The sequence below is a fragment of the Halichoerus grypus genome, chromosome 5, assembly GCF_964656455.1.
Source record: "Halichoerus grypus chromosome 5, mHalGry1.hap1.1, whole genome shotgun sequence".
Taxonomy (NCBI): Eukaryota; Metazoa; Chordata; class Mammalia; order Carnivora; family Phocidae; genus Halichoerus; species Halichoerus grypus.
In genome coordinates this window covers 171,996,774-172,023,742 of record NC_135716.1, presented here as the reverse complement: position 1 = coordinate 172,023,742, position 26,969 = coordinate 171,996,774, and the positions used below count along the sequence as shown (strand labels likewise).

Genomic DNA, 26,969 nt, shown 5'->3' with positions numbered 1-26,969 from the left:
CAGGGGGCTGCCACGACCCACAGGGTAAGGCCAGGAGCCTGGGAGATGGCAACTGAACTGGGAGTCACAGGCCTGGGTTTCAGTCCTAGCTCTGCCACAGATTGGCAGTGGGACCCAAGAACAGTTGGTGAATGGGGAGGAAAGGGCCTGGGTAACTGTCAAGGGCTGTGCAAAGGTGAAAGATAAATAACAACATTTCAGCCTGGTCAACGTGCGGCCCCAACCATCTCCCAAAGCCTCTGGCCGCTGCCTGGCAGTCCCATCCCTGTCCCCAGGGGCCTTTCCTGGGAAGGCAGAGTTTCTGCTGAAGTGGGTGGCAGCTTGGAACCGAAGCCAGAATCTTGAGGAATCAGGAGGCTGCTGCCTGGTTCCAGTCCCTAGTTCCCTAAGTGATCTGTGAGTATCAGCTTCCCTAGCTCTGTGCCCGGGATAAATCTACTTCCTGGGGTTCCAGTGAAGGTCAGAGAGGTTTACATTTAAGTGCCAGGCACATGGTAGGTCCTCATTTTGCCCCTCAGTCTTCCCACCTATGAAATGGGGAAGTTGAATCAGATGGTTAGAACGCAAGCACTCTACGGTTTTAAATTCTAGCAGCCAGGGCCTCCTCTCTGTCTCGGAGCCCTGAAGTTAGATCCTCCCTCAGCTAATTTCCTGAATGTTTCCAGAAACTTGTTCCTCTGTTTACATCTTCCCCAAAAAACCCCCCACCTCAAGGGCTCTGTGGGGAGGAGGGAGCTGTTCCAACGCTTGTCAGTGAGCCAAGACAGGCCTGTGGATCTTTTTGCCACCTCTGCCCTTGGGGACCCCTGGGGAAAGGGCAGAACTCCAAGGCCCTAGACCCCCAGTGCCACTCACTGACTGTGGGGTTCAATCAGCATAGGTCATTCATTAAACTTCACCCCCACCCCCAGACTATAACTCCTTAAGGACAGGAGAGTATCTCCTTACTTTCATTTCTCTAAAACGTGGCTCCTAGGAAACATACCATCCCACTAACTGTTGCCATAGGAAGCACAAACGCCACCTCTTCTGGGAAGCCTCCCCTGATACATACTCATGGCCAGGGTGACCCTGGAGCTGTATCCCCAGATTGGCACTATCATCTTCTACCTGGTTTTAGAGCTGTTCCGAAATTTCGTCCTTCTCATTAGATCAAAGTTCCTTGAGGCCAGGAGCCCCACTGGTTGTTTGTACGAAAGGATGTGGGGAGGATGGTCAATGTCCACAGGGAAAGGGGCTTTGTGCGACCTCCAGGGCCACAGCCTCCCCTCTCTTCACTGCCCATTTTGGGCAGCACGTTGGGGGTGTGGGGTGAGGTAGAGGGGGCAGTAACTAGTATCTAGACCACCAGCGGCTCTCCTAGGACCACTCCACCTGCTTCCTAACTGGTTTTCCGGCTTCCAGCCTCACCCCTCCTACCCTGAAGCAGCCTGCTGACTGTCTCAAAACACAACTCTGACCACATCACTCCCTGTACTCTAAACTCCAGAGTGGCTCCCCACTGTCCTTAGGATCGAGGCCCCAAATCTTTAACAAGCCCCTCCCTGCATGCACCTGCCTGGGCCACCGCCCATGCATCATCTTCTCAGCCCCCAGACACCATAATTCCTGAAGGCACCATGTTTGGTCCCAACTCGCACCTACTGCTCCCTCTGCCTGGAACCCATTCATCCTTTAGACCATGTGTTCTTGAGACCACGGCTTTAATGCCACGTCCTCAGGGAGCCTTGTCTGATCCCCAGGTGAGGTTCCCCTATCTGCTCCCGAGCACCCCGCATGTCTCCTTGGCAACCGCAATTGCACTTCTAATTTCCTGCTCCTTATCCGCCGGTCCGCCAGACTGTGGAAAGAGAGATCTATCGCTCTCCCTCATGAGGACGGCAGCCCTGACACCTGGTACCGTACCAGGCAGGCTTGTTTGCTGAATGAACGAATGAACGCAGCACTCTGACTGTGGCTGGGGTGCTTACCTAGTTGACAAAAAAGAAAAAAATGGAGTGGAAATACAAAAAGTCGTAAATCTTTGCCGAAGGCTCCTCCCTCGCAGTAGACATCAAAGTGTGGACTTTAGCCAAGCGGGTTATGTCGTGGCCAATGCCTGAAACTTTCTGCTGAACCCACCTTGGAGGCAGCCCTCTGACTACTCAAATCTTGCTGCTCCCCATGGGGCCTGGTCTTTCCAATTCTGTCTAGGAAACAATCTACTTCGTCGTTAACAAAAATTAACGACACAACTGCTTACCAAAAATCTTCACGATGTCAGGAGAGCTGAGTGACCCGGGTACCAGCATAGACGCTGACCCGCAGAGGGAAGGGTACTGCTGGCCTCTGGGAAGCCAGAGCGAGCCCAAGCGGACAGGTGCAGGGGGCGTGTGGCTGGCCTCCCATCTTCAAAGAGTAATACCTTCCCTCAAGTTCTTAAGCATTTCTACATTGTATCCTAGATTATATCCTCATGATATCCTGCCAAGGAAGCAAATCTGCCCCACTTGGTAGGAAAGGAGGTGCAGAGGGGGAAGAGTTGACCCAAGGTCACACAACAAGCCGGTGGTACATGTGGCATTCAAACCCAGGCAGTGGACCCTGTCCTCAACTCAGCCACTTACAGTAAAGATGATTCCCAACACTCAGCCATGGCTTTAAGCTCAGCCCCTCGGCTGGAATGTGGAGGAACATTCTCAAACCGCCACATTGGCAGACAGGGAACATTGGGTTGGGCCTCCTTTCCCCCAACCTGTCTGCCTGGTAACCCTCTAGACATACAAGAGGCTTGTGCCCGCTCTGACCCTATCTTGCTGTGTGACCCTGGGCAATCTCCTTCACCTCTCTGTGCCTGTTGCTGGGTGGTACGAGGACAACTGAAGACAGGAGATATAAAAAGCCTTCTCAGAACCTTCATCCCAAGCCTGGGCTGGGGGTTCCAACTGAGGCCTTTAAGAACTGCACTGACTCTCCACCAAAGGATTAGAGCCCTCGGTGGGGAGCTGGGGACCATCAGGGGACACTCAGCCAGGACAAGAGGAAATACCCCACCCCCTCTCCAAAGGAGCCCTGTTAGGAACCTGGGGGCCAGGGGAAACTTGGCCATGCTGGAGGGGAGGGAACGTGGGATTTGTTTAAAACCCATGGAGCAGGAGATCCAAGGAATAAACTCTTTAGCAGCCCTGAATCACCCCCACCTCAGGAATGAGCACAGGGACTAGTGTTTAGGGGAAACCAAAATGACAGGGGCCAAGTAGGCCTGACGTCAGCCTCCAACCCACCCACCCACCCCCACACATGGTGGGTCAATAATCCCCAGTGGTGCTCCAACTCCTCAGGCTAAGCGTTCGGCCATCTGGCCCCAGCCATGTCCCTTGGCCACTTTCTCTCCTCTTCTCTGGCTCTCTCATGTCCAGGTGCCAGGCAAGCCCCAAGAGCGTTCCTCGTTGTTCTCACGCCCCTGGTCCTCTGTTCACAGAGGTTCCCCTACCTGGAAGTTCTTTCCAATTCAGATGCCACCTGCTCAGTGAAGCTTTCTCTCATCTCTCCAGCCAGAAGGAACTCCTCGCCTGGCATGATACTTCTGCCTCTCCCAAAGATATGCCATTTGGCCTGAGGATCCTTACAGACATTTATGAATTGGCAGAAGCTCCCCTAACACCGTGTTGATGACAGTTTTTCCTCCTTAGCATAGGGTATATAGTAAGTGTTCAATAAATCTTCATTGGATGATGAACAAAGGAATGGTTCTCTAAGTATCACTGTCCCCTTCTTCTCCCTTCATGATAACCTGTAATTAATTCTTCTTCCCAACTAGCAAATAGGTTAGATTCACACAGAACTTCCCAATTTGAGCTTAAGGTTGTAAAGAAAGGAAATAAAGCTGTATTGGAGCAAACACTCTCACTGGGTTATCTCACCAAATCCCCACACCACCCCGCAAGCGAGACCTTTCATCTCTTCTCACAGATGAGGAAACTGATGGTCAGAGGTGAGCGTTCAACTTGATCCAAGTCCCTGCGGGGAAGTGGGAGAGCCAGGCTTTGAACCTGAATCTGTTTGATACTAAAGCCTGGAAGGTTTTAAGACTCTGAAAAGTATCTCCAAGGCAAGGTGCCCTCTCCTTCTTTGGTGGTTTCTAAGGAGGAAAAAGTTCTCTTTCTGAGTAACTTAGGTCAGGGTGGGTTTGAAAGCAGAGTGAATGATAATGACCTCAATGTCTCACCTCCTTTTATTGCTTGTATGCAGAGACCTTAAATCAAGGACCAGGCCACAGGGTGTGAGCTCCCTGCCACCAGAACTGTCCAAATAGAGCATTCCAGGGGAGAGATTCCTGACCAAGGAGGTAGGTTGGGTCCAAGACACAATTTCATTATTACTTACTCTGGACAGGCAAATGGCAGAGGGAGAGGCAGATGTTGGTGGGGAGAGGAGAGAGGAGGGAAAAGGGATGTTAGAAGGGGACTCCAGCTCTGGGCAGAGCAGAGGTTGGTCCTGGGGCATCACTGGGGGGCTCTTCATACCTACAGGGGTCTCATCTTGCCCCCGCCTGGTCCCCTTCAGGCTTGACAGCATCATCACAAAGAAATGGAGGTGGCTGTATCCCTGGGACAAGCAGCCATCATCACTGGCACATGCCCTCCTCAGGCACTACCTGGTGACTTGTACTCAATTCACAGGACACAGAACAGGACCAGGAGAGAGAATCAGAAGGGCCTGTCCAGGGGAAAGCAAAGAGAAGTAGGTGGCTTCCACCCCCATGATGCAGAAGTGATCATCAAGCCCTAGAAAGATTATTGAAAGGTCCAAGCTTTCCTTCCGGAGACAACACCCCGCCCTAAAACAGCCCCAACAAGCCCAGCCTCAACCAAAAGAGTTTCTTTCCTGGGGCTCCAGAAACCCCCATGAAATCCCCCTGCCAAGTCCCTTCTCCCTGGTGTTGCTGACCAACCCCCTCAGCAACCCCCTCCTCTGAGGACCTATTACTGGGAGATGCTGGGGAGAGCGGATCACTGAAAGCAGGGTCCCCAAGTGTTCCCTGGTCTCTGACAGCCGCCAACCTAGCTGCCTCCACTCTCCACTCCCTCGGGCCATAGTGTGGATAGGCAGTCCCCGAGCGCCTCAACCTCTACGGAGCCCTCAGAAATGCCCTAGGCTCGGCCACCCCCGACGCCCCAAGCCCAGCCTCAGCCCCAGACCGACCTCGGCGACCCGCGACATTCAGGTCCAACTGGATCCAGCCGCTCGGAAATTGTGCCCGACCCCAGTATCGGACCCAGCCCGGATGCCAGGGGTCTCCACTCCCTGCTCGGACTTCCGAACGCCCCAGACTAGAATTGCACCAACTCTCCCCGAACCGAATCGGCCACCCCGAGTCCTCCAGACCCGCCGGGGCCAGCTGCCCAGATCCAAGCTGGGCGCGGCGGCTCCCGACGGAACCGCGGCGGCGCCGCCCGGCCAGCCGAGCCTGGCCCGCGCGCCCCCCGACTCCACGCCTTCCGAGCGAGAGCCGCAGCCCGCGCCCAGCCCCCCGCGAGCCCGGCCGAGTCCCACCGCGGCGCGGCCGCCGGGGCCGTCGAGACGGGGCCGGGCGCGGCGGCACTCACCATAGCTCGCGCGCTCCGCTCCCGCACCGCGCCGCTCCCCGGGCCGGATCCCGGCTCTCGACTCCCGGCCGCGCTCTTGGTACGGCGCGGCTTGCTGGCCCCGGCCGCGCGCTCGGCTCCCCGCGGGCGAGCGCGGCTCCGGCGCCTGGTCCCGGGAAGGCGGGCCCGCCGAGCGGCCAATGGCGGGGCGCGGGGACCGGGCCGCGCAGCCAATCACGCCCCGAACCCGGCCTCGGCCCCGCCCCCTTCACCTCCTTAACCCCCGGCGCGCCGGGCAGGGAGCGGGGGTGCGTGCGGACCGCGCAGCGGGCGCGGGCAGGGCCTCGGGCTGCGGGGTGCGGGGTCGGGACCTCGCCGAACCCGGCTTCGGGGGCAGGCGGAGCCCGAGGAGCGGCTCAGCTGCGTCTGGTGCGCGGCGCCGGGAGCCTCGGCGACCTTTGTCTCCTGCCTGGCGCCTGCTCGGGAGTGTGACCCAGGGCGCTGCAGCTGCGCGTGTGTTTTTGTGGTGTGTGTGAGTGTGTGTGTGTGTGAGTGTGTGTGTGTGTGTGTGTGCGCGCGCGCGCGCGCTGGAGGGGAGGAGTGTGGGGAGGAGGACAGAGAATAAGCGGGGAAGGGATGGAACCCGCGTGCCTGTGTGTTTTTGTGACGGAAAGGCAGAGACTGACTATATTTGGGGTTTGTTACTTGGAGCTTCCGTGTGTGCGTGTGTATGTGTGTGTCGATGTCTGTGTAAGAGAGAGGGTCAAGAGAAGGCGGTGGGAGGGAAGCAGAGAGAAGGACCGACGGCTCTCCGTGCCTGTGAGTTTTCTGTGTCCGGGGTAGAAACTGTCTCTGCTGTGTGTTGTGTAAGAGAGTGAAGGAGGAAGAAGTTGCAAGGGTGTGTGTCTGTGTATTTGTATGATGTGTGACCTGTGCGTTATGGGCCTGTTGTACATGCATGGCCATGTGGTAGAAAGAGACTTTGTATCCCTGTTACAGAGACCAAATCCCTGTGGTGTTGTGATGTTGTGGGTGCTTGTGTTCGTTTGCACACACAAGGGGGCATGGCTGTGATTTGGTACACTGTGGACGTAGCCTAGTTTTTGAGAAAGAGAGATGAAAACCTTGTGTGTGTTGTGAAAGTGTTTTATTTGTGTGACTCTGTGATCACTTATATTTGTTTTGTGTCCAGAGAGAGAAACCAATGTGTAAGAGGCATGAGTGTCTTTTCAGGAGAGACAAAGCCCTCTGAGAGGAGATGAGGTTTGGGCTTTGAAGGAGGTATAAGCCTTCATAGGGCAAGAAGGAATGAGGTGGGGAATCTTGCCTATCAGCCATGGGATTGGGGGCAAGGGACTTGAACTGGCAGGGGACAGGTGGATTCTGGAAGAGGGGAGGGAGGGTAGGAACAGCTCACAGCAGCCCCTGCTCAGGAGCTAGCTCACATCACTGTGGGCACGCAGGACAGAGGAGATCTAGGCACATAGTGCCAGGTTCCAAAGGGGACCGTCCCTTCCTGGGCAGTGTGTGTGGCTACCTAGAGGTGGCGGGGGGCTCTGTGGAAACAAATCTCCCCCCTTCCATTCAACAGCACTCTGAATTCTTTAATGTGGAGGGAAGGACATACGGAGGAGGGTCACTTGTCAAAATTCACAAAGCACGTTGAGTGCAGCAGACAGGAAGCAGAGTAGAGAGGGGAGGGTTGGGCCTTGCCCTAAAGGTGACCAGATCTTCTCTGTCCCAGACACTCTCTCCATCCTGGAGGTTGGGTAACACACCATCAGCTGCCTAGGCCGGGGCTAGCTTCAGATTCCTGACCCAGCATCTTCCTGGGAATTGTAGCCTGATGCCTGGGAAGACATTCTGAGATCCAGGGAGACGCAAAAACGGAACCCACTTATCCTGGATCCCCTTTCCAGCAGTGTAATTGTAGCAGATTCCATTCCCTCAGTTTTCTCCTCTGTAAAATGGGATTTGTCATTCCTGGCCCCCTCCCTGTACTTATGTGAAGACTTAACGACTTAATGTACATGCATGTCCTTTGTAAACTACAAACCACTGGAAAATATTAAGCATTGTTCCATTTATATAAAGTTCAGCAATAAGCAAAATGAATCTATGCTGTTGGGAGGTCAGGCTACTATTACCTTTGGGGAGGGAATAACTGGCAAGAGGGAACCAGGGGCACTTCTGGGCGCTGGAAAGGTGGTTTCAGGACCAAGGGGCTGGGTATGGGGATGTGCTCAGTTTGTGAAGCTTCCTGAGGGTCTGTATATTTTTCTTCATACAGGCATACCTTGGAGACATTGCAGGTTTGGTTCCAAACCACCACAATGAAACGAATACCACAATAAAGCGAGTCAAATGAATGTGTTGGTTTCCTAGTACATATAAAAGTTAAGTTTACACTATACTGTAGTCTATTAAGTGTGCAATAACATTATATCTAAAAAAAAATGGTTGTACTTTAATTAAAAGATACTTTTGGGGTGGGCACCTGGGTGGTTTAGTCGGTTAAGCCACTGACTCTTGATTTCGGGTCAGGTCGTGACCTCAGGTCGTGAGATTGAACCCTGTGTCGAGCCCACATTGGGCTCCATGCTCAGCGCAGAGTCTGCTTGTCCCTCTCCCTCTGCTCCTCCCCAGCTTGCGCTCGTTCACTCTCAGATAAATAAGTCAAATCTTTTTTTAAAAAAGTAAATTTAAAAAAAAGGTACTTTGGGGGTGCCTGAGTGGCTCAGTTGGTTAAGCACCTGACTTTTTTTTTTTAAAGATTTTATTTATTTGACAGAGAGAGAGGCAGCGGGAGAGGGAACACAAGCAGGGGGAGTGGGAGAAGCAGGCTTCCTGCCGAGCAGGGAGCCCGATGCAGGGCTTGATGCGGGGCTCGATCTGATGCGGGGCTTGATCTGATGCGGGGCTCAATCCCAGGACCCTGGGATTAGGGCCTGAGCCGAAGGCAGAAGCTTAACAGCTGAGCCACCCAGGTGCCCCTAAGCATCTGACTCTTGATCTGAGCTCAGATGTTGATCTCAGGGTCTTGAGTTCAAGCCCTGCGTTGGGCTCCACTCTGGGCATGGAGCCAACTTTAAAAAAAGGTACTTCAGTGCGCCTGGGTGGCTCAGATGGTTAAGCATCTGCCTTCAGCTCAGGTCATAATCCCAGGGTCCTGGGATCGAGTCCTGCATCGGGCTCCCTGCTCAGCAGGGAGCCTGCTTCTCCCTCTCCCCCTCTCTCTGTCTCTTATGAATAAATAAATAAAATCTTAAAAAAAAAAAACATAAAAAATTAAAAAAAGGTACTTTATTACTTTATTGCTGGAAAATGCTAACCATTACCTGAGCTTTCAGCAAGTCATAATTTTTTGCTGGTGGAGGGTCTTGCCTCGACGTTGATGGCTGTCCACTGATCGGGGTGGTGGGTGCTGAAGGCTGGGGTGGCTGGGGTGATTTCTTAAAATAAGACAATGGTGAGGTTTGCCACATTGATCGGCTCTTCCTTTCATGAATGATTTCTCTGTAGAATGGGATGCTGTTTGAAAATATGTTACCCACAGTAGAACTTCTTCCAAAATTGGAGTCAGTCCTCTCAAACCTGCCACTGCTTTATCCACCATGTAATATTTCTGTACTCTTCTAAATCCTTTGTTGTCTTTTCAACAATCTTCCCAGCACCTTCACCAGGAGTAGATTCCGTCTCAAGAAACCACTTTCTTTGCTCATCCAGAAGAAGCAATGTCTCATCTGTTGAAGTTTTATCATGAGATTGTAGCCATTCAGTCCCATCTTCGGGCTCCACTTCTTGTTCTAGCTCTCTTGCTGTTAACACCACATCTGCAGCTACTTGCTCCCATGAAGTCTTGAACCCCTCACAGTCATCCATGAGGGTGAGAATCAGCTTCTTCCAAACTCCTGTGAGTGTTGATGTTTTGACCTTTTCGCGTGAATCATGAATGTTCTTAATGACATCTGGAATAGCAAATCTTTTCCAGACACTTGTCAATTTACTTTGCTCAGATCCAAATAATTTGGATAGTATTAAAGAATCTTCAATATTAAATAAGCATATTAAATAGCATTAAATAATCTTAAATAATAAGACCTGAAAGTCAAAATTACTCCTTGATCCAGGGGCTGTAGAATGGATGTTGTGTTAGCCGGCTTGAAAACAAGATTCATCTCGTTGTCCATCTCCATCAGAGCTCTTGGGTGACCAGGTGCATGGTCAATGAGCAGTCATATCTTGAAAAGAATCTTTTCTTCTTGAGCAATAGGACTCAACAGTGGGCTTAAAACATTCAGCAAACCATGTTGTAAACAGATGTGCTGTCATCCAGGCTTTGTTGTCCCCTTTGTAGAGTGCAGGCAGAGTTGATGTAACATAATTCTTTTTTTTTTTGCGATGTAACATAATTCTTGAGGGACCTAGGATTTTCAAAATGGTAAATGAACATTGGCTTTGACTTCAAGTCACCAGCTGCATGAGCCCCTAACAAGAGAGTCAGCCCATCCTTTGAAGCTTCTAAACCAGGCTTTGACCTCTCCTCTCCAGCTATGAAAGCCCTACGCGGCATCTTCTTCCGATAGAAGGCTGTTTCATCTACACCGAAATCTGTTGCTTTAGTGTAGCAGATCTTCTGGAAAGCTGGCTGCAGCTTCTATCTCAGCTCTTGCTGCTTTACCTTGTACTTTTATGCTATGGAGACAGCTTCTTTCCTTAAGCCTCACGGATCAACCTCTGCTAGCTCCAGACTTTTCTTCTGCAGCTTCCTCCCCTCCCTCACCCTTCATAGAATTGAAGAGAGTTGGGGCCTTGCTCTGGATGAAGCTTTGGCTTAAGGGCATGTCGCTGATCTTCTATCCAGGTCACTCACCCTTTCTCCTTATCAGCAGTAAGGCTGTTTCGCTTTCTCATTATTCCTGGGTTCACTGGAGTAGCACTTTTAATTTCCTTCAAGAATTTTTCTTTTGCATTCACAACTTGGCTACCTGGTGCAGGAAGCCTAGCTTTCAGCCTATGTCGGCCTTCAACATGCCTTCCTCACTGAGCCTAGTCATTTCTAGCTTGTTATTTAAAGTAAGAGACATGCACGGCGCCAGGGTGGCTCAGTTGGTTGGGCGGCTGCCTTCGGCGCGGGTCATGATCCCAGGGTCCTGGGATCGAGCCCCGCATCGGGCTCCTTGCTCAGCGGAGAGTCTGCTTCTCCCCTGCCTGCCGTTCCCCCTGCTTGTGCTTGCTCTGTCTCTCTCTCTCTCTGGTTCTGTGTCAAATAAATAAATAAAATCTTTAAAAAAATAAAAATAAAAAAATAAAGTAAGAGACATGCGACACTTCCTCTCACTTGAACACTTGGAAGCCATTGTAGGCTTGTTAATTGGCCTAATTTCAATATTGCTGCATCTCAGGGAATAGGGAGGCCCAAGGAGAGGGAGAGGCATCGGGGAAGGGCTGGTCAGCAGAGCAGTCAGAACTCACACAACGTTTATTGATAAATGTCACCGTCTTATGAAGTTTGCCGTCTTATATGGGCACAGTTCACGGTGCCCCCAAACAATTACGATAAACATCAAAGATCACTGATCGCAATTCACCATAACAGATATAATAATGAAAAAGTTTGGGGCACCTGGCTGGCTCAGAAGAACGTGCAACTCTTGATCTTGGAGTTGTGAGTTTGAGCCCCACATGGGGTGTAGAGATTACTTAAATAAATAAAAGTTTACACAAATATAGGGGATGGGGTGCCTGGGTGGCTCAGTCATTAAGCGTCTGCCTTTGGCTCAGGTCATGATCTCAGGATCCTGGGATAAAGCACCACATTGGGCTCCCTGCTCAGCGGGGAGTCTGCTTCTCCCTCTCCCTCTGGTCCTCCCCCTGGCTTGTGCTCTCTCTCTCTCTTTCACTCTCTCTCTCAAATGAATGAACAAAATCTTTCTAAAAAAAAAAAATATATAGGGGCACCTGGGTGCCTCAGTCAGTTGAACGTCTGACTCGATGTCGGCTCAGGTCTTGATCTCAGGGTCATGAGTTTAGGCCCTGAGTTAAAAATTAATTAATTAATTAATGAAAAAGTTTGAAATCTTGCAAGAATTAACAAAATGGGACACAGAGGCACAAAGTGAATAAATACTGTTGGAAAAATGGCACCCATAGACTTGCTCAACACAGGATTGCCACAAACCTTCAATCTGTAAAAAACAAACAAACAAACAAACAAACAGCGCAGTTATCTTCAAAGCACAATAACATGAGGCATGCCTGTATATTATATTGAGACAACATGTTCCAAAAACAAAAAGGAAAGATCGCGTGTCCTGACCACATTTTCCTCAGTCACGCAATGGGCATTCTGAAGTTCTCCATCAGTGAGTCAGGAACTGGGCTAAGCTGTGGGGAGACAGCAGTGAGCAAGATTGAATCCTGGCAAATTCACTCCCCAGGCCGGCAGCCGCAGAACCAGGACCAAAGACGAAGCCTCCAATGCTGTGGCCGAGTCCTTTCCATTCCGCCAGGAGAAGCAGTCTCTGGTCTTAGGCTTGCCCGGGGAAGAACAAGGAGAAAGGTTTGCTGTGAACTCTGACCCAATCCCCCAATTCCTTAGGGATCCCCAGAGCTCACCTCCTCTAAACAGTATTCTCGGAACAATTCTGTGCAGTAGATGCTATGATTCCCACCCCACCCCACATTGCAAGTGAGAAAAATGAATGTTCAGAGAGGGGAAGTGACTTCCCCAAGGAGGCACAGCTAGTCGGAGATTTCCTCCTTTGCCGACATTGTGCTGCTGCTTTGGCGTTTGTGGGCAGAGACATGGGTGTTTGTATGGCAGGAGAACGTTTCCCTTGTCAGATTCCTACAAATTGAGAGGTGAGGGGTGTTTCCTCCAAATATTCATTCAGGTCTCTGGGCACTGTGATGGCTCAGTCAGAGCCTCAGGGCTCAAAACCCTGGCGGAAAACCCAACTTAAACTGGAATACAGAGGTAGAGCTGGCTTTAGGCACGGATGCCCTGAGGAACTGACATGAGGTGGTCAGGACTCAATGTCGCTACCCATCTCTCAAGACTGTTTTCCTCTCTGCCTGCCTCATTCTTTTTCCTCATGATCACAAGACACCTGCCAGCAGGTCCAGGCATGCATCCTAGTCTCTCAGCAGCTCCAACAGAAATAAGACTCTCTTTTCCCAACAGTTCCAACAAAATTCCCCAAACTGAGTCTCATTTGCTCTTATCGAGACATGTGTCCGCTCCTCTGCCAATCACAGGGTTCTGATTGGCCAGGCCACAGTTACTGAGGGCCTCAGAGGTACCTAGCATTTGAGTCTGGCTGTGGTTTCCAGTCATCTCAGCTTCAGGATTCACCAGAGTCCAAGAAGAATGCCCCAGAACTTGTGGAGAGGCTTACATTGCACAGGCCTTCAATAAAGGGTAAGGATTACTATTGGCATTATTCTTCTCTGCTTTGCCTATGTCATCATCTTGTACAGAATAGATGTTCAGTAATGTCTAGTATACCCTTAGTGCCCAAAGAATCCTTAGCGGTTGACTGATTTCGTGTGTGTGTGTGTGTGTGTTTTCATTGATATCATGGACCAAGTCAAATAGGGTCCGGACAAAATGGACAGCCCACAGGCATGCAGAAACAGAATGAGACTCGTTATAAGGGCTTTAAATTTTTTATTTTGTTTCTTCTTCCATAACTGAACAGATACTGCAGTCTAGAGCTCCCAGAGGAGAACACCAAACTCTCCAGAAACAGACTCTCCCTATGTACACACACCAGCCTGTCAGAGAGGATAGAGTCAGGAACACATTGGAAGGAGCCCATTAGGATGCTGGCAGGGGAGGGGGCAGGTCGAGCTTGTCAGACCCAATTAAACTATTTCTAGACTCATCTAACCCTGCAGAGAGGTCGCCTGGGGACAAGGATGTCCCAGCCTGACCCCTTCCCCTTGGGCTGCCAGCTACTCTGATTCAGCTGGGCAGTTTGAGTTTCTGTGAGGAATTGGAGGTCCATTAAGACCTGACCAACAATAGGTGCTATTTATCAAGTGTGTGCCAGGCCCCCTACTGGGTACTTTACGTGATTTAAATACAACACCAACAGAATATCTTTTGGATACTCACATTAACCCTGCGTTTGCTTTACTTTTTCTACTATTTTCTCCCTTTGCCCTGATTTCCCTACTTAATTTCAAAAATAAAATAAATCTGTGTTTTTTCTGATTTCAAAGTGAATGAGGGGCGCCTGGGTGGTTCAGTCGTTAAGTGTCTGCCTTCGACTCAGGTCATGATCCCAGGGTCCTGGGATCGAGCTCCGCATCGGGCTCCCTGCTCTGCGGGAAGCCTGCTTCTCCCTCTCCCACTCCCCCTGCTTGTGTTCCCTCCCTTGCTGTGTGTCTCTCTCTGTCAAATAAATAAATAAAATCTTTCAAAAAAAAAAAAGCGCATGAATACATGCTCATTTTAAAATAATGCAAATAATGCAGGGCACCTGGGTGGCTCAGTCAGTTAAGTGTCTGCCTTCAGCTCAGGTCATGATCCCAGGGTCCTGGGATCAAGTCCCACATCCAGGTCTCTACTCAGCGGGGAGCCTGCTTCTCCCTTTCCCTCTGCCTGCCACCCCCGCTTGTGCATGCTCTCTGTCAAATAAATAAATAAAATAAAATAAAAAATAATGCAGAAATGAATACCATAGAAATTTACTTAAAAACTAAATCTAAACTCCTCTGATATTAACCCTGGCTAACTCCTTGATGTGATTCTGCCTTGAGCTGTATTATCCGATGTGTGTCCATTTTGTGAAAGGAAACACGTTACCCACCTGTTCATAGCCTCCCCTCCTCCCCTGCTTTGAGAAAGGAAACTGTAGGCCAGGCAGCTGCAGCCTGGCTTTATCCTGCGGATCTGGGGAACAGGTGGAGGGAGGGGGGAAGAAGCAAGCTAGGGGAGCAAGGGCGGAGATGGCTGGGTTGAAGAAGATGGAGAGATGCTGGCGCAGGGGGCCAGCGAGCTGAGAACCAGCACAGACTAGGCTTTGAGGGAGTCAGAACACAGATTTGGGGGCCACTGTGCTGTGCAGAGGGAGAGAGGGAAAGAAAAAGAAAGAGAGGGAGAGAAAAGTGAATTTTAGCAAGCTTCATCGAGATTGTGAGACCTTCCTTAACATTTTCAAAAGATTTGAATACATATTTAAATTGTTTTTCAAAGAAAATTTCCTTTTCAATGTTTTTTGGGAGGGGACCTGGTGTTCCTAATTCAATAGGAGGCTGAGACTAGCCTCAAGGTGGTCCAGCTTTTTCCCAGATTAATTTTTTATAAACAAAAAGTGAAATTACATAATAATAATAACTGCTAAAGTGTATTGCCTACTTACTCTATGCCAGGAACCACACTAAATACTCTTCCACATTAACATATTGAATTCTACAATAACTAATGGGGGGGGAACTACTAGTATCCCATCCTACAAATGAGGAAGCTGAGGCTCAGAGTGGTGAAGCAACTTGCCTGAGGTCACACAGCCAGCAGGTGGGGATGCTGAGTTGAGATACTTGGTCAATTATTTTAATCTTCTGGTAAATGTAATAGTTTTATTTGGAGTTTGGGAGGGTTTTGTTTTGGTTTTGGTTTGTTTTCTTTTAAGATTTAGTTTTTAAGTAATCTCTACACCCAATGTGGGGCTCGAACTCACAACCCCAAGATCAAGAGTCTCATGCTCTACTGACTGCCAGCCAGGGGCCCCTGTGCCCCCTCCCCCCCCAAGCAGTTTCAAACCCCTTTCTGCTTGTGACCAGATAGGGATATACATAAACAAAGACAGGCACAGACTGCCACTAAACCCGCCCCCAATTCCTTGCAGTGGTGTCGTGAGATTTGAACTGCGTTGGAGTCTCAGTTACCCAGACACAAATTCACAGACCCTGAAGGCTGGACCTGAACAACATATGAAAAGTGATCTATTCCAGTCCCTTTTGCAGTTTATGAAACTCCTTGGCAGGTTCCCCCCGCCCCGTCCCCCCCAGGTCACCTGGCCCAAATCTGAACACCTCCGCTGATAGGAGACCCACTACTTTTGCAGAGCCCAGAGGGAAACAGCTGAGAAACTAGGCCAGGCTGGAGCAGTGAAGCAGAAGAAATGCCTGAGAATTAGCTGAGAAGAACACAGGGAGACCGCCAGAGGGGACAGGAGTGCAGAGAGACTGAAAACCACTTCCTCAAAGCCTTCCCTGCCAATAGCAGCACATAAGAGTGGGCCAAGGTGGGGGAATGTGGATCAGGTAGGAGGGAGAAGATGGCAGGACCAAATTAGCAATGATGATCGGTTACATAGAGAAGAGGTTCTTGGGGCTAAAGATATTTGACCTGGTGGAAGGTCAAGGGCGCTAAAGAGGGAGTAGCTGACTATGAAGGAAGGAGCATGCAGGTCAATAAGGAAGGAAAGGGTGCTCCAGCAGTGGGAAAGGCCTGTGTAAAGACCCAGACATGAGAAGGGAGCAGGACCACAGGAAGAAAGTTCCATGGCTGGAGCGCCTAAGGCAGTAAGGACAGTGGTGGACTGGGGTTGGGGAGAGCCGGGCCAGGCCTCACCACTCAGTGAAGTGGCTTTCATCCTAAAGTCTGAAAACTCCCATTCTCAGGAGCTTTCCTGGGGAGCTAGGCTCACAGGCAAGGCTGGGCCTGGCAGTCCCAGGCCAGGAGCTCTATCCCACCCTTGGGTGTCTTTGTCCCATGTAGCTACAACCTTTGGGCCAGTGGTAGAGGTGAAGGCAGCAGAAAGGCATGGATCCAGGGGCCCCTGAAGCAGAACCGGCCTGCTCAGCTCTGCCGACTCACGTGGGAACTCACCAGGGGCTGCCCAGCCAGTCAGGGCCATAGATGAACACTCAGGGCTCCAGCCAGGCCAGTGGGTGGGCCAGGATCCACAAAAGGACCATCTGACAAGGGCTGGGGACCATGGGATGAGCTTCTACTCCAGAGTCAAACTCTCTGAATAGATTCTGGCCTCATGTGAGTGAGCCTGGACCAGGGTCTTGTCTCAACATCATCTCTAAAATGGGAGGGATATTACTTGCCCTGAAGGCATGTTTTGAAGTTTAGGTGAGTTAACAATGCAAAAGATTTAGCATAAAGTAGTTGGTAAATAAATGCTCATTCCCCAAATCCGGGGGCTAGCGGGGAGGCCCTGGAGGCCACGACCCCTGGGCCGCACACCCCCTTCCGTGTCTCGAGTCCGATTAGGGCTCCCACATCCATGCTCCCACGCTGCGTCACTGCTGACGCAGAACCTCCTACTCTGTCTCGCCCAGTCTGTTCGCTCTGTGCCCCAGCTCTGCAGCCCCAGAAACAGGAACCAGGCTGGGGTCGGTGCCCAATAAATGTCTATCAAATTGTACAGAAGGTCCCTGCTGGGGAATGCAACCTGTTTAACGAGCACCCCCGCCCCCCGCCGCCTACCCCATCTTGTTTAGCCTTCACATAACCCCTGTCTTCATAGATGAAGATCCTGAGGGTCAGAGAGGTGAAGTGACTTGCCCCATGCCACACAGCCTGTAAGTGACAACCCAGGATGGAACCCACCTCTCTCTGATTTCAAAGATCCTGCTCTTCACTGTGGCTCCAAGCATGCTCACTGCAGGTCTTCCACGTGGAGGGCAGAGTTCAGAGGCTCCAGCTGCAGCTGAAAAGGGCAGGAGGACCTTGGGGATGGGGACAGTGACTCGGAATCTCTGGGCATCCGTCTCCTCACCTGTAAATTGAAGGGGTTGGATCAGTGATCCTCAGCCTTGGCAGCCTAATCAAATTGTCCGAGGAGCTCCTAAAATGTACCACGGCCTGAGCCTCACAGGTCAGTTAAGCCTGGATCTCTGAGAGCGGGTCCCAAGGCTGATAGGACTCCCACGTGATTCAGTTGCACGGTCACGGCGGAGAACACCGAACCAGCCTCTCCCTGAGGCCTACGGCAAGAAGCCACTCCATCTGGCAGGGCTTTGGAACCGGGCAGATGTGGGTTCTAATCCCAGACCCGCCCTTCCCCATACACCAACATCACCTAGCAGAGGAGGAGAGTGAGGCTCAGTGAGGTTCAAAGCCACGCAGCCAGGAAGTGGCATTGTGGGGGTTGCATCCACGTCTTCCCTCAGGAACACTAGGTCCTGGACAGGTGGGAGCAGGTGCGGGTGGGTCCACCAAGAGCCTGTGGCCCCCGTGGCGCCCTGGACTGCCTACACCTGGGCGGGGCGCGTGGGTGGTGGTGGTGGTGTAGGCGGGGGGGGGGGGGTCCTACAGCCGTGCCTGCCCCGTGACTCACAGCTCGGGCAGCATGAAGTCACCCAGACCCCGGCCATCTCGCCCAGCACGTGCCCGGGCACCTCCGCTGCTGCCATGTCCCACACCCAGGGCAGCGACGGGCCAGTGTGGACAGAGCGGGCAGCTCGTGTGGCTGGGTGTTGGCACTCCCTGAGGGAACACACTGGCCCGGAGGCCGATGTCGGCTTAAGGCACAAGCAGAGCTTGTTTGACACACCCACCCCGGGGCGCCTGGGGGGCTCAGTCAGTTGAGTGTCCAACGCTTGATTTCGGCTCAGGTCATGATCTCGGGGTCCTGGGATCGAGCCCCGTGTCGGGCTCTGTGCTCAGCGGGGAGTCTGCTTGTCCCTCTTCCTCCGCTCCTCCCCCCACTCTCTTTCTCTCTCTCTCTCTCTCTCAAATAAAAAAAAAATCTTTAAGCACCCACCCCAACACTCATGTGCCACATGGTCTTAACAGGTCAGGGCCCCTTTGTGAAACGCTACAAAATGGGAGTAAAAGCACAGCTCACAGGCTCCCCACCAGGCCTGGGACCACGCCGGTCCGTCACCCCAGCACCTTCCCCATCTCTCTTCCTTGCAGGCCTGAGTCCCACGGCCACCCTTCAGCGAAGGCTTCTCTGGCCCCCCTCTCCGAGGAGGCTCCCCCCTTTCTTCTCTATCACTGTACCCCCGTCCTTCCTGCATTCTAGTCGTCAGAACTTACCACTCCGAGCTTAGCTGTCCCTGCCTTACCTGCTACTGTCTCTCTCCAGTTAGACTACGAAGCCTACAGAGGTGGGGACCACCGTGTCTTTTGTGTTTTGTCCTGTCTCTTCACAAGGTGTACCTTACATGCCACAAAATGCACCCATTTTAAGTGTATAATTCAAGGATTTTTAGTAAACTGATGGGGCTACGTGAGCATCACCAGCAGCCAGTTTTAGAACTTCCATCACCCCGAGAAGCCCCCTCGGTGTGTCTGCGGGTCGTCGCTGCCTGCTTTCCCCCACGCCCCCAGGCAATCACTGGTGGGCTTTCTGTCTCCCTGGTTTCACCTTTTCTGGAAATGGCGTGCACACACACAGAGAACCACACGATATGGGAGCTGAGTCTGGCTTTTTCGCACGAAGTCTTTGAGCTTCATCCTGCTGTTGTGTGGCAGCGGGTTGCTCCTTTCTATGGCTGGGGAGTATTCCTGGCGTGGATGTGGATTTGTCTACCCATTCATTCACCTCTTTGATTTTTGGATTGCTTCCAGTTTTTGCCTATAGCATTGTGCCGCTATGAACATTTGCCTACAAGTCTCTGTGTGGACAGACATTGCATTTCACTCGGGTACACACCTCCATACCTGTGAGTGGAGTTGCTGGGTTATATGCTAAGTGTATGTTCAACTTCTTCAGAGACTACCCAGCTGTTTTCCAAAGGGCTGTACCATTTGACGTTCCCACAGCAATGTACGAAATAGCACCACGTCCTTTTTTTTTTTTTTTAACCAAAATATCCCCAGGGTGTAGCCTGACTACCTGGCAAATAGTAAGTACTCAATAAAGTGAATGAGTAAAATAAACCCTGGCTGAATCAGCATGTGGTCAGGCCCCTGCTAGGAGCCTAGCACTGTCCTGATCACAGTGCTTGGGAGGCTGTGTGAGGCTCCTAGTGGCTATCCTCCACTGGAGTTGACGTTAAACCCGCAGAACTTTTTTTTTTTTTTAAGATTTTATTTATTTATTTGAGAGGGAGAGAGCACAAGCTGGGCAGAGGGAAAGGGAGAAGCAGACTCCCCGCTGAGCAGGGAGCCCGATGCAGGCCTCGATCCCAGGACCCTGGGATCATGACCTGAGCAGAAGGCAGATGCTTAACCATCTGAGCTACCCAGGCGCCCCCTAGCAGAACTCTTTCTACCAAGGCTACATGGATGGAACCCCCATCCTCACCCCCAAGAAGGACCCTTATAGAATGATGTCTTAATACAATGCCCTGGGCTCTCTGGAAGATGATGGAGGAATCAACTCCACCCAGGAAAGAGCATCTCTGCCCTGTCCATAAAAGGCTGTTAAAGAAATCATCCCAAACACAGGTCCACATGGCAGCGCCTATGTGATGAATCATTCTTGTACTGTAACACCAGGGTAAAGCATCTTTCCCAGCTGACATGGCCTTCGTTCTTCAATCAGGAATCGGAGACCATACATTATGTTTCCTTTTTTGCCTTGGCTGAGAGGATGCTCAGAGCAGCATTCGGTTGACTGTGAGCTCCTGGAAGGCAGGGACTGGGGCTGCTTGCCTCTGGTCCCCTGGAGCCAGCACAGCCCTGTCCCAGGGAGCTTTCTCAGCAAATGTTCACTGGGTAGAATGAAATGGAAATGCAGGAACTTCATTGACTTAGAACATTTTATCAAATATTTCCAGTGGTCCATGTATTTTTTTTTTAACAGTCTGTATGTGTAGTTTCCTGTATGTGCTGTAAATGTTACTTAGTGGCATACAAATTGTGAAAGAATAATAATGAAGAAAACAGAGTTCCTGGTATTAAAATATTTACATCTGAAGGGAAAGATAAAACACACCCCAGTGACTGCAGAGGAAATGGGGACGTGATGGACGCCATACAGGAGTCATTAAGGGCTAAGAAGTCCATGGGTCAGAGTGTGGCTCGGTGACCAGGAGAAGGGTCAGGAGAGGCGAGGGTATAAGGACAGGTAAGATTTCCAGAGGCCAATGCTTGTAAGGAGCTAAGTAGGCTAGATTTGTGGGAAACAGGCCCTCTTACTCTTGTAGGAGGTGGAAGTTGGTGGAAGGAACAGTAGGTTCAAGAATTCTCAAAAAGAAAAAAAAAGAATTCTCGGGACACCTGGGTGGCTCAGTCAGTTAAGCGTCTGCCTTCAGCTTGGGTCATGATCTCAGGGTCCTGGGATCGAGTCCTGCATCAGACTCCTTGCTCAGCGAGGAGCCTGCTTCTCCCTCTGCCTGCCGTTCCCACCGTTTGTGCTCTCTCTCTGACAAATAAATAAATAAAACCTTAAAAAAATCTGTTTAAAAAAAAAAAAGAATCTCGGGAAAGTTGGTCTTGAAAACACATATCCCTTTTGATCCAGAAATTCTACCTTTAGGAATTTCTCCTACAGAAATAATTAAAGATATGCACAAAACTGTAGCTATAAAGATGGTCCCTTGCAGAGATTTTATTGGAACTAATTATGCCTATCATAATTATATTGAGAAATTTTTGGCAGGATCTCTATAGCCATTAAAAATACACTGATGTAAGATATTTATTGAAATGAAAAAGTGTTCATGGTTTGCGGGTGAATTAAGCAAAAGGAAGGTTATGATATTCCATGTGCCCTTGTGCAACTCAGCAATGCTTTCTTGGGTATTTATCCCAGAGAGATTTATGTCCCCATACACAAGAAGACTTGTACCGGAATGTTCTGCAGCATGGTTTGCAAAAGCAATCATCAGTGGAGTAAGTAAAGAAGCTGGTCTATTCATTCCCCAGAATCAGGGATGGCATACGAATGAAAAAACAAAAGTGACAAGGATCAACACGAACACACCTCTAGAACGTAATGTTATAAGCCCGGAAGCAAGTTGCAGAAGGATATAAGCAGAACTCTGCTATTCATCTGAAGTTTAACAATATCCAAAACATGCATGGGAAAGATAAGCCCCAAACTTGTGAGAGGCTGACTTGGGGTGGAAGGGGTACCTGGGAGGGACCACAAAGAAGCACCCAGGGGGCTTCAACCGTATCTGTTAGTTGTTATTTTTTTAAGGGGGGGGGCGCTGAAGCAAACAGGCTAAAAATGTTAATATTTGTCAAAACTCAGTTGTGAGTATAAGTGTATGTTATGGTATTCTCCATATCTTTGTTTGCTTACCATACTTCATTTAAAAACCAACATTCAGGGGCACCTGGGTGGCTCAGTTGTTAAGTGTCTGCCTTCGGCTCAGAACTTGATCCCAGGGACCTGGGATCAGCTCCCTGCTCAGCGGGAGGCCTGCTTCTCCCTCTCGCACTCCCCCTGCTTGTGTTCCCTCTCTCGCTGTGTCTCTCTCTGTCAAATAAATAAATCTTTAACAAAAATAAAAAATAAATAAAAACCAACATTTGGGGGCACCTGGGTGGCTCAGTCAGTTAAGCGTCTGCCTTTGGCTTGGGTCATGATCTCAGGGTCCTGGGATTGAGTCCCAAATCAGGCTCCCGGGCTCCCTGCTCAGAGGGGAGTCTGCTTCTCCCTCTCCCTCTGCCCCTCCCCCTGCTGTGCTTTCTCTCTTTGTCTCAAATAAATAAAATCTTTTTTTAAAAACCCATTCATTATGTTTTGTTAATATAAATAGATACGTGGAGATGGGGTGCCTGGTTGACTGAGTTGGTAGAGCATGTGACTCTTGATCTTGGAGTTGTAAGTTGGAGCCCCACATTAGGTATAGAGATTACTTAAAAATAAAATCTCAGGGGTGCCTGGGTGGCTCAGTCGTTAAGCGTCTGCCTTCGGCTCAGGTCACGATCTCAGGGTCCTGGGATCGAGCCCCACATCGGGCTGCCCACTCAGCGGGAGCCTGCTTCTCCCTCTCCCACTCCCCCTGCTTGTGTTCCCTCTCTCGCTGTGTCTCTCTCTGTCAAATAAATAAATAAAATCTTTAATAAATAAATAAATAAAATCTTAAATATATATATAAATATATATATGGAAAACTAAAATTTAAAGAGTACTGTGTATAATAGCAAATAATCAGTTAATCATGATTATTTCTATGTGATGAGATCACTATTTTTATTTTCCTGTATCTGTACTTTCTGATTTTCCTATAAGTGAACATGTATTATTTGTGTAATTTATTTTATTTTATTTATTTATTTGAGAAAGAGAGAGAACACAAGTGGGGGGAGGAGCAGAGGGAGAGGGAGAAACTGGCTTCCCACTGAGCAGGGAGCCGGAGGTGAGGCTAGATCCCAGGACCCGAGATCGTGACCTGAGCTGAAGGCAGACACTTAACAGACTGAGCCACCCAGGTGCCCCCATCTGTGCAATATTTTAAAATCTTAAAGAAAATAAGAGTCTAAAAACCCTGCAGGGAGGGCATTCTGGGTAGAGACAACAGTAGGGCCAAAGGATGGCTGTGGAGAAGCTCCTAGCACATTTGGGCACCAGATAGGGGAGGGATAGGAAGAAAAACCTCTGGAAAGGGGCACTCTACAACACGCAGGACTCGGGAGCCTCAGGATGCCCAAGGCTCATGCAGGACATGGGGCCTCAGACTGGGCTCTCTGGCTACTGGGAGCCTCAGGTGTAGTCCCAGGAATCTGGCTCCACTAGGAGTTTAATAATTGCATTTTAATGGTAATGTAAAAACAATGAGTATACGCATAGTCTGACTCCTCCAAATGACCCAGGCCTCATAACCCAGAGCTGCCAACCCTATTTCAGTGCCCATGTTGGTCTGTGCTCAGGGCCTGGGGAGTGCCAACAACCCTACTTTAATTGTTTTGGGCAGGTGACGAGAGAAAGAAGCAGGCCTCAGCTTGGCCAGTTTATTTGCCAGCGCCATGAGCTCAGCCCTTGGGCCTGGTAGAATTCCAAGGGCCTAGGAGATTTTCAGACCTGAAAAATATATTTTATTGACCCAAAACAACAACAACCAAAATAACACACACACACAAACACACACACCCTGTTAACTGAAATAATTTCAATTGCAGAATTATAAAAATAAATTCCTTCAGTGACAGGGTTGTTCAGTCAGCTGAGCGTCTGCCTTCGGCTCAGGTCATGACCTTAGGGTCCTGGGATCGAGCCCCGTGTCGGGCTCCTTGCTCAGCAAGGAGTCTGCTTCTCCCTCTCTCTACCTCCTGCTCGTGTTCTTTCTCTCTCTCAAATAAATAAATAAAATCTTGAAAAAAAAAATTTAAAAATAAAAGAAATAAAAATGAATTCCTTTTTAAAGCAAAAAAATATTTATATTTGGGGCGCCTAGGTGGTCCAGTCAGTTATGTGTTAGATGCTTGATCTCAGCTCAGGTCTTGATCTCAGAGTCCTGGTTTCAAGCCCTGCATTGGGCTCTGTGCTCAGCAGGGAGTCTGGTTGTCCCTCTACCTCTCCCCCTGCTCATGCTTTCTCTCTCTCAAATGAATAGGTAAAATCTTAAAAAAAAACAAAAAAACACAAAACACACACACACACACACACACACACAAAACCAGTCCTGGTTAAATCTTAAAATATAGAAGGATGACATGCCCACAGCAAGGGAGGCCAAATGACAAGCCCATGTGCTCGCCTGATGAGAGGACTTCCCTTGCCCAAACGGGAAAAGAAGTGGCCCAATGGAGTCAGCCCACACAGCTTCATAGAAACTCCAAAGTAAAAACAAAAGCCAACAGAAAAGAAAACACAATGCACTAGCAGAGCCAGTAAAACCCTCCTAATTCCAAGGCGTGATCTTGATTCCACAAAGCATCATCATCCAGCACACGAAACGAAGCGCATTCATCTGAATGTTATGAGGTTTGCAGCTGTGTTCGTGACTCATCTGCAACTTGGTCTGATGGTTGTACCGAAGCCTGAGGAGTTTGTACCTCATTTTCTGTTGTCAGGAACAGCATAATAAAAACAATCCCACTCCGCACTGTCTGGCGGGGAGGATCTCCTTCCTTTCTGGGAGAGCCTGTTTATATATGGCTCAGGTTTGGGAAACACTGGGAGGGGCCCAGGGACCTCCTGAAGGCTGGGGGGGCAGGGCGAGCTGTGCGGAGCATGGCTTCAGGGAAATGAATGGCTGACGGCACATAATATATCTGTCCTGGTCCCGGTGGGTCCCAGACCCTCTGCCATGTCAAATCAGTACATGGAGGCCTCGTTGCATGTTTGCTGAATTGAGGGGGGCCGGAAGGAAGAAGCTGTTTCTCCTGTCTTCAGACCCCGCATCCAGTGCACCCCTAAATCATTTTGCTCTACCTCCAAAGCAGATCCAGCCCCAGCCCCTTCTCCTAGCCTCCACCACCCTTCCCCTGGGACTGCATCCGTGGGCTCCCCACCCTCTCCCCACTCTGCCCTTGTCTCCCGAGAGCCTCTTCTCTACCCACAGAAAGAGGGAGAGTTTTAGAGCCTAAATACTCTGCTTCCGTGGCTTCTCACCAAGTTCAGAATCAAATTCCAACTCTTCATGGTAGCCTAGCTCTACCCACCTCCGCCACCTCTTCTCCTCCCCACTCCCCTCTGCTCACTCAGCTCCAGCCACAGTGTTCTTGATGTTCCCCCAAAATGCCAAACTCATCGGGTTTCAGGGTGTTTGGCCCTGGCTGTCCCCGTACTTGGGATGCTCATCCTCAGGGCTCAGCAGGGTGGCTCCTTCTTACCACCACCAGTGTCACCATCTTGGAGAGGCCCTTGCCCTGGTCCCCCGGAAGATGTAGCTCTGCCCGCCCCCACGCGTCCCCAGCCTCTATTAGTCTGTTTCAAGGGTTCGTAGCACTTACTGCTGCCTGGACTTCTCCTGTCAATGTACGCATTATTCTTTCATAATCCAATCTGCAGGAGATCTCGAGCCCCCGGGAGGGCAGGCCCATCTCTGTCCTGTTCACCCGGAAGAGGGCCTGGCACACTGTAGGTGCTCAGTAAAAGTTTACTGAGGGAACCATGAGATCACATTTCATACTGCTACAATGGCTACAATAAAAAAAAAAAAAAAGGTGAGGATGTGGGGAACTCAGAGCTTTGATACCTTGCTGGTGGGAATGTGAAACGGTGCAGTTTGAGTTCGTCAGTCCTCAGAAAGATTTCAGATAGAGTTACCATATGATCCAGCAATTACCGTCCTAGGTACAGACGCGAGAAGGATGAAAACATATGCCCACACAAAAACTTGTTCATGAATGTTCATAACAGCACTGTCTATAATTGCCAAAGAGTGAAAAATGCCCAAATGTCTGCCGGCTGACAAGTACATAAATAAAATGTGGTATATCATTACAATGCAATATTATTTAGCAACAGAAAGAAATGAAGTAATGATACAAGCTATAACACGAACAAACCTCAAAAATACATAGTACTAAGTAAAAGGAACCAGACAGAAAAGACCACTATTACATGATTTCATTATATGAAATGTCTAGAACAGGCAAATACATAGAGACAGACAGAAAGTAGATTAGTGGTTTCCAGGGTGTTGGTGTGGGGGGGAGGGGGGTGGGATGGGGAGTGACCACTAATGAGTATGGGGTCTTTTTTTGGGATGATGAAATGTAGCATTAGAGTGGTGATGGCTGCACAACCTTGTGAATATACTAAGAACCACTAAATTGCATTCTTTAAAAAGGTGAACTGTGGGGCACCTGGGTGGCTCAGTCGGTTAAGCTTCTGCTTTCAGCTCAGGTCATGATCCCAGGATCCTGGGATTGAGCCCCACAGTGGGCTCCCTGCTCGGCAGGGACTCTGCTTCTCCCTCTGTCTCTGCTTCTCTCTCTCTCTCAAAATAAATAAAATCTTAAAAAATAATAATAAAATAAATACAATTATTTAAAAAATAAAATTAAAAAAGATGAACTTTATAGTATATGAATTATAAACAAATTGTATACAAATGTTCATAGCAGCATTATTCATAATTGCCAAAAAGTAGGAAAAAACCCCAAATGTCCACCACCTGATTAATGGATAGACAAAGTATGGTCTATCCCTACAATGAAATGGTATTCAGTAATAAAAAAGAAATGAGTACTGACGTATGCTACAGCCTGGGTGAATCTTGACAACTTGATAGTAAGTAAAAGAAGCCAGTCACAAAAGACCACATACTCTTTAAAAAAAAAAACAACAAAAAAAAAACGTTTTAAAGATCTAATTATTCATTTGAGAGATAGAGAGAGAGTGCATGAGCAGGGTGGGGGGTGGGGACACAGGAAGAAGCAGGTTCCCCGCTGAGCAGGGCTTGATCCCAGGACCCGGAGATCATGACCTGGGCTGAAGGCAGCCGCTTAACCGACTGAGCCACCCAGGAGCCCTAAGACCACATATTCTATGATTCCGTTCATAGGAAATGTCCAGAATAGGTAAATCTATAGAGACAGAAAGTAGATTGGTGGTTGCCTAAGGCTGGGGAGGGAGAGGA

The 26,969-nt window shown here is 49.7% G+C and overlaps 1 protein-coding gene across 2 annotated transcripts in view; it reads right to left on the bottom strand.

Moving 5' to 3' along the window:
- ECE1 (endothelin converting enzyme 1) overlaps positions 1–5,737 on the bottom strand; it is a 112,321-nt gene extending 106,584 nt beyond the window's left edge. For both annotated transcript variants that reach the window (XM_078073725.1, XM_078073726.1), the window contains exon 1: positions 5,589–5,737. In XM_078073725.1, coding sequence (XP_077929851.1) covers positions 5,589–5,591 — 3 coding nt within the window. In that variant the 5' untranslated portion in view covers positions 5,592–5,737. The remainder of the gene's footprint in view (positions 1–5,588) is intronic.
- Between the last annotated feature and the right edge of the window lie 21,232 nt (positions 5,738–26,969).